General features: G+C 44.5%; 4 protein-coding genes and 1 long non-coding RNA gene across 14 annotated transcripts; 2 read left to right on the top strand and 3 right to left on the bottom strand.

The window, feature by feature from the left end:
- Positions 1–1,044: 1,044 nt before the first annotated feature.
- On the bottom strand, positions 1,045–4,594 carry LOC100834443 (zinc finger BED domain-containing protein RICESLEEPER 2-like). Of its 2 annotated transcripts, none has more exons than XM_010239789.3 (4): positions 4,102–4,594; positions 1,700–3,840; positions 1,531–1,604; positions 1,045–1,403 (listed from the first exon to the last, which is right to left on the bottom strand). In XM_010239789.3, exon 2 carries the CDS (start codon positions 3,541–3,543, stop codon positions 1,939–1,941), a length of 1,605 nt encoding a protein of 534 aa, XP_010238091.1. In that variant the 5' UTR covers positions 3,544–3,840; positions 4,102–4,594; the 3' UTR covers positions 1,045–1,403; positions 1,531–1,604; positions 1,700–1,938. The 2 variants fall into 2 exon arrangements, with proteins under 2 accessions (XP_010238091.1, XP_010238092.1); XM_010239790.3 differs by having other exon boundaries at positions 1,700–3,828.
- Positions 4,595–4,891: 297 nt separating this feature from the next.
- On the top strand, positions 4,892–7,129 carry LOC104584664. Of its 3 annotated transcripts, none has more exons than XR_002959906.1 (4): positions 4,892–5,251; positions 5,378–6,386; positions 6,478–6,687; positions 6,761–7,129. It is a non-coding gene; the product is annotated as an uncharacterized LOC104584664 (long non-coding RNA). The 3 variants fall into 3 exon arrangements; XR_002959907.1 differs by having other exon boundaries at positions 4,893–5,499; positions 6,034–6,386; XR_002959905.1 differs by having other exon boundaries at positions 4,896–6,386.
- Positions 7,130–8,223: 1,094 nt separating this feature from the next.
- On the bottom strand, positions 8,224–10,863 carry LOC100833627. Its single transcript, XM_003577975.3, has 2 exons — positions 10,459–10,863; positions 8,224–8,568 (listed from the first exon to the last, which is right to left on the bottom strand). The coding sequence occupies exons 1-2, from the start codon at positions 10,624–10,626 to the stop codon at positions 8,440–8,442; spliced, it is 297 nt and encodes a 98-aa protein (XP_003578023.1). The 5' UTR covers positions 10,627–10,863; the 3' UTR covers positions 8,224–8,439.
- Positions 8,433–18,322, bottom strand: LOC100833004 (isochorismate synthase 1, chloroplastic). Of its 7 annotated transcripts, none has more exons than XM_024454418.1 (16): positions 18,050–18,322; positions 17,724–17,930; positions 17,389–17,633; positions 17,133–17,250; positions 16,928–17,044; positions 16,706–16,852; positions 16,185–16,259; positions 16,035–16,103; positions 15,756–15,874; positions 15,583–15,640; positions 15,320–15,430; positions 15,097–15,181; positions 14,867–14,964; positions 14,672–14,764; positions 14,508–14,591; positions 8,433–8,568 (listed from the first exon to the last, which is right to left on the bottom strand). In XM_024454418.1, the coding sequence occupies exons 1-15, from the start codon at positions 18,293–18,295 to the stop codon at positions 14,523–14,525; spliced, it is 1,857 nt and encodes a 618-aa protein (XP_024310186.1). In that variant the 5' UTR covers positions 18,296–18,322; the 3' UTR covers positions 8,433–8,568; positions 14,508–14,522. The 7 variants fall into 7 exon arrangements, 5 of the variants coding, with proteins under 5 accessions (XP_024310186.1, XP_010238089.1, XP_014758216.1 ...); XM_010239787.3 differs by lacking the exon at positions 8,433–8,568 and adding an exon at positions 13,865–14,244 and having other exon boundaries at positions 18,046–18,183; XR_002959903.1 differs by lacking the exon at positions 8,433–8,568 and adding an exon at positions 13,867–14,244 and having other exon boundaries at positions 14,508–14,610.
- LOC100833938 (uncharacterized protein At4g33100) lies at positions 10,993–13,718 on the top strand. The gene is made up of 2 exons (XM_003577976.4): positions 10,993–11,280; positions 13,351–13,718. The coding sequence occupies exons 1-2, from the start codon at positions 11,086–11,088 to the stop codon at positions 13,462–13,464; spliced, it is 309 nt and encodes a 102-aa protein (XP_003578024.1). The 5' UTR covers positions 10,993–11,085; the 3' UTR covers positions 13,465–13,718.
- Positions 18,323–18,385: the final 63 nt, after the last annotated feature.

Here is an 18,385-nt window from a genome sequence, read left to right as displayed (position 1 = left end):
ATTCCAATCGGATGATGGGCGGAGCTAATTGGCGGTCGTCCGCGCGGGGCGGACGATTCCGACAGGTGTGAACCGGATATCGCAGGGAGGCACCGCTGCTTCTTCGTCCGCCGGTGATGCGTTGACCCGCCGGCTGGCACTGGCCAAACCGGGGGTCTCCCGCTGCCCGCGGCCGGCGCACTATCGCGACGCCTCGCCGCCACCCCAAGCCATCCCTCTAAGCCCGAGCGCCACCATCTTCTCCGACGCCGGCCACCGCCCCACCCACCCCAACCCTAAGGTAGACCGTCAGATTTACCTCGCCGGCGGCTCATCTCCTCCTCGCCTCCACCGTTGCCGCCGCTCCGGCTCGGACACGGCTCGCCCTCACCTCCTCTGACGCGGCCCACCGCGTCGTCATCGGCTCCGGCTCGACAGCGCCTCGACTCCGCCGTGGCCCCCCGCGTCCACGCCTGCTGCTGCTCGGGTCGGGAGAGAGAGATGAGAACGAGACCGTTTTGGGAGAGATGAGAACGAGGAAGAACGGAGAAGGCGGAGGAGATTGGAAGAGATAATGAAAAGTGGGTGGGCCCCCTTGGGATTAACTCCATCAGATCAGATTCGTCCGCGTGGATTGTTGATGGCGGTTAGGCGTGGAAGAGTTAATCCGGTATCATATGGGCAACTGGACATGCGGGCGCACTGGCTCCGCCTCCGATGTTGTTCATCCGGCACACCCTCGCGGTTCCACGTGAGAACCAAGTTGGCCTGGACGCGAGCCGAGCCGAGCCGAGCCTGGCTCGGCCCGAGCTTGCCCAAAGCTCGCAAATGGTGAGCCGAGCCTGGCTCGGCTCGAAACAGTTTCAAGCCTGATATTGCAGCTCGGCTCGGGCCTGCAGGAAGCTTGGGCCGAGCCCAGTGTGCAGGCAGCCAGGAATGAATGTTTACAGGTGTACATGCAACTAAACTGGACAACAGATGCTATTTCATGATAAATAACAGATGCATTAAGCACAGTCCACTACCTTTTCTATTTGCTTCACAGGTAGCTAAAAAAAACTGATGTAACAAAATAATCATAGATCACAGATTCACAGCCTCACAAAGTAACAACTAACAGCAGAAATAATAGTTCACATCATCACAGCATAAGTTCATAGGCACAATTCCACACTCACAGCCTCACAAGCTCCCAGCCGAAGGCACAAGTTCACAGGCATAGCTCACAGGCACAAGTTCACAGAATCACATCCACAAATAAAAGAAGTCCACGAGATAGGCATAACATTGCCATTTGGAAAATAATAAAGCAGTTCACTACGACGAGAAAATATGAATTCTTAAGGTCGTTGAAACAATCAAACAGCCAGCTGCCCACCCTATCCAGAAGACATGAAATTAGCCACACTTCACAGCCACCACACCTTTAATTAAGATAACATATGAGATATCCATTAGACAAGGTAGACAATTTTATACAAGTTGAACAAGGTGGCCATGAAATACCAATTAGACAATTTTATACAAGTTAGACATCGAGTTTATACTTACTATCAGTTGCAATCTGCCACACTACTAGGCAAAGTTATCTTCTCAACATCCTCCACCTCATCATCCTCTTGTTCCTACATTCATACAAGTTAGCCATGGAGTTTATAGATGGAGTCAGCAGCAGAAATAAAAGAGATTATACCACAAATACAAGAAAAAGAGATTATACCACCAAATTCAAGTCCCTATGGGTTCCCTTGATATAGCTTGCGGCACACACCAAGGCCTCCACCATGTAAGGTTTCAGCGAGCTCCTAAAGTCATCTAGAACCCTTCCACCAGTGCTGAAAGTTGATTCAGAGGAGACAGAACTGGCTGGGACCGTTAAAAACCTTCTAGCCATGACCGCTAACACAGGATATCTATGTCCATTCAACTTCCACTACCCAAGGATATCAAACTTAGGATTCATTGGTTCATTTGCATCATCCATATAGTTTTTCTAAGTGAACTTTTGGATGGTTGTGCGGAAGTGGCACTCAAGAAAGCCGCAAACTCAGAATCTGCTGGTGGCATTGAGCTACTTGCCATGGAAGAAGCATTAGATGTTGAGACACCAGCCCGCTGTGAAGTTTGCTTGATTTGGGCATCAAACTTTTCATACAAGGTCTCCAACTCCATCTTGAAGTCCTTTAACTCAGTTTTACCCTTGTCCTCGTCATAAATCTGCTGAAAGCACCATTGCACATATTTCATTTTGTACCTTGGATCTAGGAAGGTGGCAATGACCATCACATTGCTTGTGTCTTCCCAATATTTGTTGAACTTCTCCATCATTTTATGCCCCATATCATTGTAGAGCTGATTTTGATGAACCATGGCCTTTCTCAATTCTTTCTTGATACTCACAATGTGGGGATAGAATATGTTTGAGGTGGGGTATGATGTTGTTGAAAATGAAGTAGCAACACAAGCAAATGCATACAACAAAGGCTCAATAAGCTTAAACAAATTCCATTCTTGCTTGGAAGGCTCCCACTTGTAGTTGGCATCCGAAATTGCATATGATTTCATTGCTTGCCTATATGGGTAAGCAACATTGATCATCTTGTAGGTTGAACTCCACCGCGTGCAAACATCCAAACACAAATGTTTTCCTATCTCAAGTCCTAACACCCTGCAAATCTCAGTGAACTTGTGTAGCCGAGCAAGAGACTTCTTGAAGTACTTTATAATCTCTCTCAAATTGCTAACCAAGTTTGTCATATATGCTGTCCCATCCTGCACCACAAGGTTGATGATGTGAGCGCAACACCTCACATGGAAATACTTGGCATCAAAGGATGTCCCTCTTCGAACATCAAACATTGCCATCAGATCTCTAACAGCCCCATCACTGTTTGATGCATTGTCAAGTGTGATGGAAATTATCTTCTTCTCTAGCTTCCATTCAGCCACACACACAAACACTGCATCAGCAATGACGTGTCCAGTGTGAGGTGGGTCTAACTCCGTGAAGGACAGCACACGGGTCTGCATTTTCCAATCTTTATCTATATAGTGTGCCACCACACATATATATGATATGCTCTGATTGCTTGTCCACAAATTTGTGGCGAGGCTTATGTAAGCAACATGCTTCAACTCAGCCTTAAGCATCTCTTTTTCATCCTTGTACACCCTCAAGCATTCAGCTCTTATTGCCTTCCTGCCAATTTGTTTATACAGTGGGTTCATGTACTTCATCAAAGCATTGAACCACTCATGCTCAACCATTCTGAAAGAGTAGTCATGGGCAGCAATCATCTTAGCAATCAGCTCCTTGACAGTAGCCTGATCAAACCCATTAGTTGGGACTTGCAAAGGAAGACCAGAACTAGCACTAATTGGTTGGAATCCAAGGCGTGATTGCACACTTAATCTCTGAAGGTTGGCCTTGATTGCGGTACAAGATCTCTTATGCCTCAAAAGGTGAGAAGTGCTTGAACCTTGTTTGTATGTTAGCAAATTAGCGCAATACCTACACCTTGCTTTCATCTCCTCCACGTTTGGATCATCAACTGATGGCACCATTATCTTCCTAAAGTACAACCAACATTTAGACAACTCCTTGGATTTGGTAGTTTTCACCCCTCCACATCTCCCCTTTCTCTTCTTTTTCTTTCCATCTTCTGAGCTAAGATCCACAACTTCTTGTTCTACTTAATCAGCTGCTTCAGAACCCCCTATACCATCCTCAGACATGTCAATGTCATCATCAAAATCAAATGAGTTGTCCTCTGACTTATCTTGTTCCATATCAGTATCAGGTTGCTTGATCTCTTCCTCACGTTGCTGGCCCTCTTCCACATCCTCTTCCTGTTATTTTTTCTTGACAATTTCTCATACGGCAACAGCAAAAAGCAAATAAGAGCAACGACAATAACAACAGCAACAAAAACAACAGCAACAGTAAAGATTGACAATTATACACCGTAACAGCAGTAAATCTCACTAAATTTATATACACTAACAGCAGTAAATCCCACTAAATTTATATGCACTAACAGCAGTAAATCTCACTAAATTTATATACACTAACAGCAGTAAATCTCACTAAATTGAATAGAAAAAAAAGTTGAGAACACTAACCATTGACAAATTGGATGAAGCTTTGGTTTTGGTCTTGGAGATGCAGCCCGTTGATGTAGAAACACCGGCTGCGGCGCCCTTGCTGTTGCGCGTGCAGTTGCAGGTGCAAGGAGAGGCCGAGGAGGAGGGGCTCGATGACGCTGCCCCGGCTTGTCGACGAGGACAATGGAGGGGTTGGATTTCGACCGCGCCATCGCCGCCGCGACGTCGCTGGCGACCGTCGTCTTCGTCTTCCCCGTCGGCGCCTTCGTGCCCTTCGTCTTGCCCTTCTCCTTCAAAATCGAGGACAAAGACCTCTCACGGCCGTCACCCGATTCATCATCGTCCATCTCCATCAAGATTCAAGAGAGCGGGGGCGGGGTCGCTAGGGCAGAGACGGCGGCGGCGGCGGTGAGGGCAGAGGTGGTGGGCGGCGGCGGTGAGGGCAGTGACGGCGGGCGGGCGGCGGCTAGGGCAGAGGGGAACGAGAGATAGGGCATGACCGCACGACTGGGGAGGGGGAACGATACCCAGACTAGGGCATGTGCATGTCTATCGGGCGTCACTGGGCCAAGGCCGACAGCGGTTCTGGGCTTCTGGCCTGTTATTATTTTCGGGCTTTTCGAGCAGCCCGAGCCGAGCCTGGGCTCGGCCCGACAACAAAACGAGCCCATTTATGCAGTTCGGCCCGGGCTTGGCAAACTAGCAGGCCGAGCCCGAGCCCGTCCGAGCCTGACCGAGCCGAGCCCGAGCTCAGAAGCTCGGCCCGAACGTCCAGGCCGAGAACCAAGCGAGAAAGAAGAAGGAGGCGCCCAAGATTGCTCCTGGATGGTGGTCTCATTTGTGCGTCGAGCGCCACGAAGAACAGAGTAGAGATATTATCAAAGAGGTTGGAGAAACTGGGTTAGGGACGTCGGCAGAATGGAGGGGGGGAGGAGGAAGAGAGAAGCGCAAGCCGACGAGCTCTACCTCGCCGACGAGATCTACGGCGGCTAGCCACCTACTGCGTGGTGACGATGGAGATCTGCGGAACAGCCTCCGCTGCACATCCCAGGCCGTCTCGGTTTCTCTGTCCTGCAGACGACGCCGCACGCAAGGGTGGAGTCCGAGCCTCCACCGGAGCTTGGACGGGACGGACGGGAGGTGGAGGTCAGCGCGGATCTGGCGTCAGGTATATGCAAAAGAACATGCAGCAATCAGTCTTGAAATGTTGCCATTTGTTTTGGGCCCGTGGCCCTGATACTTCAAGATCACATGAGACTGCCTTTTTTTTTTGTGACGGCGGTGATTATGACAGCTACTACGGGCGTTTCTTCCTTAATTGGTATTCTCGAATCCTTGTTGATCATGTGGTGCTCTCACTTGCTACTCTTGCATTCGATGGAGCAGAAATTGTAGTGTAAGGCATGCTGTTGTTCAGTAAGTTCTTATTTGGGCCTTGATTGAAGCACCATATTCTTCTCGCTAATTTTTGGAAGAAATAACTTCACATTTAGTCCCTGTGATTTTCTTTGTCTGAGCTGTTTTCCATGTGTTCTTCTTAAGCATATATTTTTTCTATTTTATTCTGATTGCTCTTCTATCTAAAGCACCTGAAGATTGCTGGAAACCTGGTGTAGTACTATGTCTTTGACAATTTATGGGGAGTTGAATGCCTAATCATGATATATTCATTGGGTTTGGACGAGAAATGGTGCAGAAGCTATTCATGATGCTACTTAATTATATCGATTCAACTATTGTCTATGGCGGGCGGCTAGAGAGCGCTCCCGGCACAACCAATTTATAAGATTCTTACAACAGAAATAGTGGAAGCATAATATCTTGTTGCTTTGTTTATATTGAAGTGGCTATTTATCTTTTCGATTAAGAGATGGGGTTTCTGATTCTCCTCGTTGTACCTTCTCTTTGTTGTGTTAAGTCCATGCTTGATTGGCTACTTCTGGAATGCAGATTAGGCGTATCTGGTTTCTGCATCACTCCTGCAAAGATCAAAGTGCATGAGTCCTCCAGGATTCACGGTACAGCTATTCCAAGCCTATACGTACCTTGAGAAGTCGTCTCACCATGTCTTTCCCTTTCCTTTGACCAGAGGAGAAGTACTCGGCTAATAGTCTGCTCCTTCCCCCTCCCAAACCCCTGATGTGTGCAACTTTTATCTTCTTCAATGCATATGGACATTGGTATTAGTATTAGGTGTTGTAAAATCCATTTGTTGTTGGATCAGGGGAACAATTGTGGCATCTCCTTCATGATAAAGATCCTCCACCTCTACGAAAGTGATATTGCATTGTTTTATTTTACAGGTTATTAGCATACTGACCAACAACGGTGTTCATTTTCAGATCTGGTTAGTATTTTTTGTTTGCATTGATCTCTCATTTTATCACTACGCAGGGGAAAGGGGAACACTTGTCTGCCTCGTCGCGCACAAGTCTGAGCTTGCTGTTTGCTGAACCTTGTTGTTTACTGAGAAGTAACATTTCAGTTCTGATGCATGCTTCAATTTAGTGTACTAGTCCGATGTGCCGGTGGTAAATCTTTGCACCTGATACATGCTAGTATGCTACTTCTGCTACTGTGAATTTATTAGTTGCTGTGCTGCTGGTGAGTGAAAGAGTTGCTTTATTTCTTTTAGTGAAACGCAATTATTGAGGCTAATGTGGTTCTGTAATTGTAGGTGTTCCTTGGTTATATATGCGCAATTTGGTTTACAAGTCTCGTGCGCAGTTTGCTAAAGATCATCAACAATACAAGAAGGTGGTCATAGCATCACGTTGTCTGAACTTGGTCAGGGCATGCCTGGACAAATCTCTTGCAAGATCAATCGTCCAAGACATGAAGTCAATTGCAGCTAGTTTGGAGTGTAGTTTTTTTTTTGTGTATTTATTTTTTCTTTCTTCGTAGATGGTGTCAGTTAGGCAATGAGCTGCAATATCACAAAAGGATGAGCTCACAAGCTGACAAAAAACTTTCTAGTACACACATTTCTCCCAAGTGCTAACTGTTGTTCCTTGGTATAATTATTTTCTCCGGGTGCCATGGCTAACCAGCATGCTCGGTTTGTTAAGAGCTTGGATCGTTAAGATCATTATCGTTAACGATCTGAGACCATTGTTCGGCTCGGTTTGTTAAGAGCTCGCGAGCGGTCGTTAAGCTTGTTAAAAACTCGTTAAGATAAATAGATGGCATGTTGATCTAAATTTTGGGGCATTAACTATTTGCTTGGGATAAATTTTGGCATCAAACAAAATAAATCAAAAGCTAAACAACGTTATAAAGATTGGAAATAACACAAGAAAAGAGAAATAACAACACAATTCCAACATCAAAATAAGTTTCAGTAGCCCCTCACAAGTGATGTACGAGACGAGCTCGCTAACGAGCTTAACAAGCGCTCGCCGAGCTCGCTCGTTAAGATTGCTAAGCTTAACGATCTGAAAAGGAAGTCTTGTTTGGTTATTTAATTAACGAACCGAGCCCTTAACGAACCGAGTTAGCAAGCGTTCAATAAGATTATCGAACTTCGATCTTTTCGTCCAGGCCACTGCCAATTGATACTTGCAATATATGATAGACTTGAATGAGTCAGGCTATGGTATCAAGTTTATGTGAACTTAAAGAAGCATGATGCTTTGTTTCATTGCATTCCAGATGCATGAACTAGCAGAAAATGACATGAAACAAATGTGACAAAAACAAGTTCTCGTCGATTACAAAAAATTCAGTAAATATTTTTTTTTGGGTACTATCCCTAAAATTGAAATTGTACTAATTACTCATAGGGTGTACAAAGTCATGAGTTTTGGATAACTTGAAGGCCATCACGAAAGGCGGGGGTTCTGCCGGGGCAGTTCGACCTGCGGGCCCCACGGACGGAGATAAGGTCGGGAAAGACACATCGATCAAAGCGCCAAAACGTGGTATAGCCCACCGAGCACCCTTTCGCTCTCACTTGAACAGTTTGGATGAGTATGATTTAGTGTTGTTGACCCGATGGCTGGTGAAATTTTTGCCTAGGTGGTGATTGATGCCAAAATGTACCATGCTATTTTTTTTTCATACCAGCTCCACTGTTCAAGTACTCACATATACAGAGTACAAAGCAAAAGAAAGAGACCACACTTGCAAGCAAGCAAAAACTACTAAAAGTTGAAGAGCCCACGTATATAGAATTTTTCTCTTCCCTATATAGAAGGGGGTCGGAACTCATGCACTGTATACATATTGGCAATATATAAAAATTTAGGTGAAAAAAAACTCTACATGTTTGATTTTGCATATCCTAGTAATAACATAAATCAGACCAACTTCTTCCACGAAATTTGATTAAACAGGAACTGTAACTTAATGTTCATATCACTTGAAAACTTTTGGAAAATGCAGCTTGACAAGCATTGGGAGTTCAGAGAGCTCCACTTTGGACCTGCCCACCAATACAGTTTTCAGCTTCTCATCACAGTTTACAATGTTCCTATTTGTTGGGTCCTGCAAATCAGGGTAATTTCATGTAACAGCTTGTAGCAACTAAGTATAGATATTTACCGATAACATTAGACATATGAAAGGAAAGTAATTGACAAACAATATTTCTTAAATAAGTTCTCTTTTGCTTTCTTAAACAAGAACTGTAAGAACAAAGCTAACGACCTTAAAATGAAATGTCTGCACTGTGATTTACCGAGATGTAACCTAGGTACGTAGCTGAGAGATCCATGTGATTTAATACAAATGACATCATAGTATGACAGAAGATGTCCTTCAAGAATGTTCAGCTTTGAAGCATTTAGAAATACAAACAAAATGTCAAGGGGGTCTACTCAAGATCATTTCATCCACACATTTCATGGTGAACAGTTCTAAACAGGAATCTGAAGGGAATACGAAACAACAAACCCACAACTACTTTCTACACTAAAGTTCAAATCCAAGTGATGACAATAATGGTGCCACCCAATTATATCACCATACTGCCTGGCTATCTGGAAAGAGACACGGTGTCTTCTTCTTTATATTAGATATCCAGTTGGCAGAACAGAAGTGTCTGCTCAAACCTCAAAGAGAAGCAATATCTAGAAATAACAACACATTCTCAAACAGTGAGCTATGCCCCAAATTTACAATGTCCCAACCCACACAAATTGAGTTAATCATATGAATGTCTTGTTTGCTCAATTACCAATTCTCGCCATCTGACCGCAACTAAACATAGCTTAACTCTTAAATTACAATACTCCCTCCGAGCCATATTAGTTGTCGAAATATTACATGTATCTAGACGCTTTTTAGACATAGATACATCCATATTTGGGCAAATTTGAGACAATTAATATGGATCGGAGGGAGTATCATTATTTTCTACCCTAGAGAAAATTCATGAAGTTTGCCAGCAAATACTTCACTTTCCTAGTCAAACATTCTGAAAACTGTCCAAGTAAGCCTTTCAAGTTGGGAGATTTTTCTTCAGCTACGCAAAGGCCATAGACATCGTGAGCAGAAGTTTTGTTGTTTTACACAATGCACATCATCTCAACAAATAGTACAGGATAGCAACAAATCGTACAGCTGGCACCCCCTCCAAAATTGCAAATTTATTTACACCATATAGTTTTCTCAAAAAACATTCTACCATATAGTAGCATTACAATCTCAAGTTGCACTAATGCCAAGGTTCAAAAATACCAAGCCATCCAATCATTTAAACTTTAAGCCACTAGACAAGGATTCATGTCTCTATAAAAATCAGTTTCTTCCGTCTCACGTGCTTTCGAGGACATAGGTCCACACGGTAAACCCCCAAATCATTTGGCCTCTCGCAAATCTGACCTCACCGGGACCTGACGGGTGGCAATAAGACTTGAACCTTGTTCAAATTTCCTTGAATTTTCCAAAATGTCGATGGGTACTAAAATATGTATCTCAAGCATTTCGACTAAAATAAAAAATTGGTAAAATGTCATCAACGAAGTCTGAAATAATCTTATTAATTCTAACGCGTTTGTCATTTTAGTGAGAACCAAAATCTTTTGGTATTAAAAAATTACTTTCACTGTAATCTTGACTAACTTTAAACTTATGTGTTGTAATTGTGGCGTTCGTCGATGAAAATTAAATTCTACATGTACAATGTGGCACCCCCATAGGTAAAATCCTTGATCCCCAACTGAGCAGACACGACAAAAGAAAAGCCTCTAGGCTCCAGCTTGCTGATTAAATAGAAATGGAATCCGATGGAATCCGGAGAACGGGTACCAAAAACTGCCATGGCAATAGGACGCTCAACTAATTCCAAGTAGCAAACCTAATGTGATTATTTTCTCAGGCGGCCAAACAAACAAGTGGAGTTGTCTCGTATGTACTACAGTACTATGTATGTACCTGGAGGTTGTTATTCTTGATGTGTGACCAGACGCCGAGGAAGAAGGAGAGGTGGGACATCTGGGACCGCCCGCCCGCGAACTCTCGCAGCGCCGTCGGCAGGTTCACCAGGTCCACCAGAGCCGCCACCTTCTTCGGTGACTCCACCGCCGCCCGTCGCAGCACCATCTCTCTCTATGTATCTTGCTCCCCTTTACGAGGCGGGTGATTCACTTATCGTAAGAGGCAAACGAGAGAGGGAAGGTGGAGAAGGCAGAGAGGAGGGGAAGAACGGGGCCCCGGGAAGAACAGAGAGGTGGCCAGCTGGCGCCTGGAAGCGAGCAGGTGCGCCGAGCGTGGCGGCGGCGGCGGAGCCTCGGAGACGAGAAACTGCTCGTAGTCGTCAGAACGCTAGGCGTCCCGAACTGTTTAGTTCAGGAAAGCCGCTACCATAGTGGAAATACGTATTATCTTGTGAAATACGTAAACCAGGAAATCCGTTTTCTCCGTAATTATACGTAATAGCGGCTTGCGTAAACCGAGAGTTCCGCCCTTCCGCTGCGTGGTGGCCGGGGGCTGGGTACAGTACAGGACAGAAAGAGAGAGAAGTAGCGGGGGGTGCAGGGCGGCGGCGAGGGGAGCAGAAGGATGGTATTCGGCCGGAGCAAGTCGTCTTCGTCCGCACCGGCCGCTGCCTCGTCGGCTGCTGCGGCGGCGTGCTCGGAGCTTCGAGCGGCGTACCATGAGTGCTTCAACCGGTGGTACGCGGAGAAGTTCGCCAAGGGGCAGTGGCACAAGGACGATTGCGTCGGCGAGTGGCACAAGTACCGCGCGTGCCTCGAGGTAAACCTACACACCGCCCCACCTTCACTCCGTCTGCTGCCTCCGCCTGAATCATATGGATCCTTCTACTTGGCAGCTTCGATTCGACCGCTAGTTTGCTAACTGCTATGCGCGGTTCAGATCCCACGATTTACCACTTATTTTTCTTAGTTCTTGGCTGCCAAGATGTTCTAATGGGGCTCTCCGCGAGTTGATATTTTCCAGAGATAGGAATTCCTGATTGTGCTGGTCTTGTAATTTAGGCTGGGATTATTCTAGGGATGTTTATTGTCTAGATTTCATGGCAAGATTTGGAGCTGCTTCATTAGAAAGGGTTTTTAGGGTAGTGGTTGGGGTGGAGTCTCAAAATGAGATGGTTTAGACTTTAGAGTGGGTTTTCTGGGAAGAATCATTAGAGTAGGAACTTATGGTAGTTGTTATATTGCTCAATTGATAGCCTAATTATGGTGTTACAAATGTTGTATTTGTGTGTGAGGTGTCCGGTTGTGATCCTCACGTTGCAAATGTAGGATGTGCAGTGACAAATTACCAGGTGTAGGTTAACGAGGAGGAAGATGTTTCTTGCTATTTATTCTTAAGCCCAAAATGTTTATTAGCCGTGAGTTGAAGCAATTAAGCTTGTCAGACTTCGCTAGTTCCATCACAATTGCATGAAAAAGCAGTTCAGTGATATCCGGGAGAGCTCGATCTGTTGACAGTTAACCAACATTGGTTCTTTCTAAAATGATTTACAACAGGTCTTCCTTCTTGCTTACTGGGTGCTGCTACGCTATTTTCTAGCCAAGCATTGATCATTCTAGCCAAGTATTGGTCATAACTGGTGATTATGGTGCAATGCTGACTTTGAGTTTGAGGCATGGTTGCTAGGCACTAGGCAGCCTGGAGTGCCTGGTCCTTCAGTCATTGACTGCCAACCCAGTCAGAAATCTGCCATATCTCAGGAAAATCACTGTTTCGAATTGCTATATCAGAAAGAATTCCACCTTTTCTTTACTTGTGACATTGAAAGAGTAATATAGTCAACATTGGTCATCACTTAATTACCAGAGACAGCAATGATGTGGTTATATTTGTCGTGCTAAAACGATGATCGCAGTTTTGTATTTTTTTGTAGAGTAAAATACACCCGACATCCCTATTCTTTCATGAAGGTGTCAAGTAGGTCCCTAATCTTTAAAAATGCACGTTTAGGTCCTCATTGTTTGTTAAGTGGTTCATCCGAGGTCCCTCGCTTGTATGCGCAGCTCCGGCCGCATGACGTGGCTGCCACCTAGGCTTTGGGCCCACACGTCAGGCGATGACGTGGCGTTGCAATCTTACAAAAAAAACCCACGTCGGTTCTGGCGAAATGAAAGGAGAATAGGTGGGCCCATGTATCCAGAACCCTGCGTCATGCGGCCGATGCAGGTTTTTTCTGTAAGACTGCAACGCCACGTCGTCGCCTGACGTGTGGGCCCAAAGCCTAGGTGGCAGCTACATCATGCGACCGGAGCTACGCATACAGGCGAGGGACCTTGGATGAACCACTTAACAAACAATCAGGACCTAAACGTGCATTTTCAAAGATTAGGGACCTACTTGACACCTTCGCAAAAGAATAGGGACCTCAGGTGCATTTTACTCTTTTTTGTATGCAATGGTATTTTTTGTTTTGCAGTGGTATATTTGTTTTGCAGTGAAGGAGTGAGTAAACCTTCTTAGCATTCAAATGTTAAATTAATTCATCATCATAGCCAACATAACTCACTTTGTCAAAATTTAGCCTATATCTGTTGTGTATCTATTCATAATTTTGTCATATATCTGCATAATTTAGACTGAAATAACAGTGTTCAGGAATTGAGTTGGAACCTTAATTCATAAAAGCACTGTTGTAGTGTTGTTCATTGGTTTCCGTCACACATTGAGTGTTCAACATGCACCAATGCCATGCTTTCTTCAGTTCCATATACATAAGCAATTTGTCTTATTTTGCTTCTGACGGGCATTTAGGTTTAGAGTTTATGAATTTTATGTTGATTATTTCTGCTTAGCTAATAGCCGATTGTTCCATGTTTTAATTGTTTGCAGGAACATCTCGAAGACAAGCATCTTAGGCAAATCCTATTGGAGTCAGAAACTTCCTACTGTGTCCAGCTTGATCCTGATTCTTCTTCAGGACAAGGTGCAGCCTCTGCAAAATGACAGTCTAGGACTAACCACATTGTCGAGGTCAAATTTGGAGACCCTTGTAGATTGAACCCTAAAGGCCTTGTATTTGGACACATTTAATGCTCCTGGATCATATCGTGGTTCAGCACATGAGATCAATTTTGCAAAAATTTCCAGGATCGAGTTGTACTCTATTTAGGCATATGTACTTTCATATAGCCGACCATTGAATAGTTTGTAAATATTCTGCAGTTCTGGTTCTGAAATTAGGAGAATAGGATCGGTCATCTAACTGTCCAGGTTACAGAAAGGGTGTACTTGCAAGAAGGTAAGGTACGGATACTAGCAAGCATAAAGACGAGTAATTCCCACAGTTCGGATTGTCTACAAATAGAACATTTAGGAAACAAATGAATTGCACAATTATTGGTCATCTGGAAAAAATGACAATGAAATTATAATATAACAAGAAACATCTTGAATCAGATTGTACAAGTAATTGAACAACCAATACATTTTTGAGAACTCAAGATCATGCGAAACACTTGCACTATAAACTGCTACAATTATTTTACTTTTTTTATTGAAATGCTCTCTTTGATCTTTTCTACACATTGTGAATATCATCATCATTTTTTGAAATTGGTACTTTTGCTGTTGCCTTTCCAAGAGACATACATGCAAACCAGCATAAACATTTATTTCGTCAACACATCTTTAACAAGACAATCCTTTGAATTTTATGACACACACACGTACACGCACGCACCAGAAAACTCCATTTTAGAATCTCCCCATCAAATCAAAACTTCCCTACAAAAGGAGTCCATAATCAACACACCAGGGTTACTATTGTCAGTAGTATACCAGAAACTGGAGTTGTCAAAACATACTATACATGAGAGGGTTACACTTCCATTCAGATGTTGAACTAATTAATTTTCTAAGAATATTGCCATGTTGACTTCAGAATTTATGGTCCAGTTTACATTCTTCAAATATGTGTTGAATGGAATATACAATGATATGTACTTTGCGATACTTGCTAAATAATCTATGAATTATTGATAACTTACTAGTAAGAGTTCAAATCAATGTCCCATGTTTCCCACCTCTTGGTAGCAAATATGTTGTTCTTGGTACTGTAACAACTTTGCGAACTGAAAATAATCACAAAATCTAATGAACTGTCATTTCAAGAGTCATCATCAATAACGGTCATGAATTGGACAGAGAGTACCTGAGATGCTTTGAGATCAAGTTCATCCCATTCAAAAGATGGATTTGTACCTTCAACAATCCCGGCACCGGCATAAACTAAAGTGCTATGACCCTGGAACAAGATAGCTATATATGTGACAGCATGCTTCTTAATGAGGAAAAATTAACAAGGACAAGGTTTGTAGAAACATCACAGATCCCAACTTTTTCTCACTTTTCCAAGTAGTGCTGATCTAATCCCAACAGCAAACTCGCTTTCAGCTCCTCCAAACCAACCAACAGGTCCAGCATACATTCCACGGTCAAAAATTTCTGTAACAACGTCAGAATAACATTCAGAGATCACCATCCATAAAAATTGATTGCATGGCAAAATAGATAACACACATTGCATGTGTTAGTTTGAACATAGCATTGTAGACTAGGCGGAACACAGGCACAGACCATAATCTCGTATGAATTGACGCGCCTCTTCAGTGGGCAAACCACAAACAGCTGGGCTTGGATGAAGAGCATTTAGGATGTCAAACTGCAATACCAATACAAGAATCAAGATTATACTATGAACAATGAACACCAGTTAATGTTCCAATAATCCGAGACGAAAGAAAATCTGTATGATGCCAACATATGCAACTGATAAAGAATGGCCAGAAGCATCAATTACCTCATCATCTTCGCTTCTTAATCTTGCAGCTAACTGAGCTGACAGGTGTTGTACTCTTGGAAGTTTCCGAAGGGCCTTGCTGGGATGGACAACAACCTCATCACAGATCATCTGAAAATCAGATCAGATCCACTGGTTCAACAAAACTGCAGTAACCTTTTTTTTTTCTTCCTGAAAAGCATTTATGCTGACCTACTAGAGACTAGAACAATGCAAACTATTCGAGCTTTATATTAGAAACGGGACAGCGGATCACAACTTGCCTCAAGCTTCTTCTTTATGCTGTCCCGTACTATGGTAAATTCAGTATCCTCTTTGATGCTGCAGGAACTTTATATTAGCTCTCGGTCAATTTTCACACAAGGTGTTGATATCGCCTTGAAAGATCAGAACAAGGTAAATCTTATGATTATGCACACCAAGAGGGAAACGAAACCTTAGAAGCAAATCCTGACCAATTTGAAAATCATCAGCCCTTGTTTTCCCTCTTGCTCGCGTACCAGCTAAAGCCTCGCTAGAAATGTCCAAGTATTTCCGGTGAAATAGTTGCTCTGGCTATTCAGAATGTTCAGATGAAATTAGCAATAGTTAGAAGTAAGTTATTTAACAGTGCCGGAGAAAATATACAGATAAACCATATTTCTAATGAGGATTATTAATGTACTTGATACAAAGGAAGGTCAAGTATATCATGAAGAAAATTCAGAAGACATACACTATTTCCAACAAATGCAGGAGCATCAGGTGGCTGTATGCAGAACTGGTAGGCATTTTGGCCCTCAACCTACATACTCATGAGTCAGAGAAGGATCTTCTCATAAACTAGATCATCTGAATACAGCATCAGGGAGAGGGTACAGCGGACCTTTAGACAAGCTAACAGCTCCAAAGGGTCAATGCAAGTATCAGTAATGTATCTGCTGCACCTTGCAAGTACAACCTGCAGAAAACATCATTAGAGAGTTCATGTTCTCAAATGAACTTAATTTGAAGAACAGGGTTATTTCTAGCAAAAGTGGAATAAAATACATGAAAAAAATTCCAGCATCGGCAGAATTACAAGATTTGGTAACATATTCGTCAAGTTACACTTCTCTACCCTCTCAAAACATGAAGAAACATAATAATAATAATAATAATAATAATAATAATAATATGAGTATTTATCTAGTTTATTTTTCTTTTTGGAAACAGTGAATTTCTTTTTCTTGAACCCACACCTAAGCGCCTGTCATTTTCATTAGAAGGAGCCAAGAGCCTGACGGCGAAAGTTACAAAAGCCAAAGGCAAACCAAAAGCAAAAAGAGAGGCAAGCGCCGCGAAAAGAAAAGAAGCAAAAAACAAACTCAAGAGCTTTAGTAACAGTGAAAATTATGAATGATTTACCTTCACTAATTCCCTTTGCCTCCTTTTGATCATCTGAAGAGCTTTCGTAACAGCAACGTCCCAAGACGCCTTGGTAGGAACATGATTAAGATTTATAATGGTCGTTTGCAGACTGGACTTGTTGACCTTAACTGAACAAGGCGATATCTGCATAAAAATTACGGATCACTATCTACTCTCTTCCAGATAACAAAATAACATGAACAGACTAGGATTGCATGCCTTCTGCAATGTAGACTGCAGCTCGTTGACGGCGTTCTGCCATGTCCAAGAAAGTGAGTCATCCCACGCAATGGTCGTCGCAAGAACCGAGCTCTCCTCGAGCTCACTGAACTCAACCTGCAATTATTACAGCTCACGCTGTGTGTTTTTCAAACTTGACAGAGGCAAAGTACTTCATCCTGTAACTAAAGATGAATGAGCCTACCTGTGGAACAATGAAGTAAAATGAACCGTAGTCCTCCCATTCGACGGAGGTGTCGCTCGTGGCGTCAAAACGGATGGCGCCGTAGGCGCGGATCAGCGGGCAATCCCTCGAAAGGAATCTTGACGGACATAGATAGAAAAAGAGGAACACATGTCTATGAGTCATTGTTAACAACCTTGCTAAAGCTACTCCTAGCTTAGTGTTCACTCTCATGGTGGGTGGTGAAATTACTACCGGCCCGGTGATTAGTACTTACCTCTTGATGGCGCGCCAGTCACGGAGGGAGAAAGGGTCCGTCCCTCGGAAGAAGACCGCCGAGCCCACGCCGGCGACGCTGACCGGCTGCTGCCAGCTCTGCTCCGCCTTGATCAGGCCGTTGCCGTTGCCGTTGAAGGGCGGCGGCCTGTCCGGCAGCGGCGCCCGGGCGGAGAAGAAGCAGCGCGGCAGCGAGCTCTGCGCGTGCAGCCACTCGATGGCGTCCCCTCGCTGCCGAATCGGCACCTGCATCCATATGCCCGAGGTTTCAGCCGGGCGCGCAACGAACAAGAATGCCGTGGCCCCGAAATCAATTGCTACGGAGTACGTACGTACCTCGATGCGGATGATGCCGGAGGAGGAGGCCGGCGGGTCGGTGTGGAGCGCGGCCACGGCGGCCCTGAGCTGCCCCACGGCCTCCTGCGGCGCCGACGCGGCCGGCAGCGCTCGCGTCTCGCGAATGCTCACCGCGTCGCCGGTGCCAGTGCCGGACGCGCAGCCGTTCATGGACAGGGCGCACGACGGCCGGACCCACCTCCCAACCTATATACAGAAAGAAAGAGACCGTGTCAGTATTCAGGAACCAAGTAGCCTGGCTAAGCTGAGCTTGCTGCTCGAGAAAGAAGTAGGCTATGAAGCTAGAGTGACAGAAGCGTACGAGCCTCGCCATGGACGCCGGGCGGGAGGGGAGGAGGCGGCCGGAGGAGTAGAGCGACGACGGCGGCGCCATTGCCGATGATGTGCCCGCCGAGCGTGTCCACGTATTGAAGGACAAGAGGAGAAGAGCGCGACAACGTCGAGACACTAGTACCCCACGGGCGTAAACGTTTCGTCGGGAGGGAAACGGAAGGAGATAAGAGACGATTCTCATGGGGATAAGTGGCACAACTGTAAATTACACTCGACATGCAGCCCAAACATGGAACGTGGACAACCAATCGGCCGTTCAATGGACTTCTAGAACAGGATTCGGCAAGTTGAACTCACTGCAGCCTAAC

This window comes from Brachypodium distachyon, chromosome 4 (genome assembly GCF_000005505.3).
Source record: "Brachypodium distachyon strain Bd21 chromosome 4, Brachypodium_distachyon_v3.0, whole genome shotgun sequence".
Classification (NCBI taxonomy): Eukaryota; Viridiplantae; Streptophyta; class Magnoliopsida; order Poales; family Poaceae; genus Brachypodium; species Brachypodium distachyon.
This window is presented reverse-complemented; position numbering and strand designations above follow the sequence as displayed.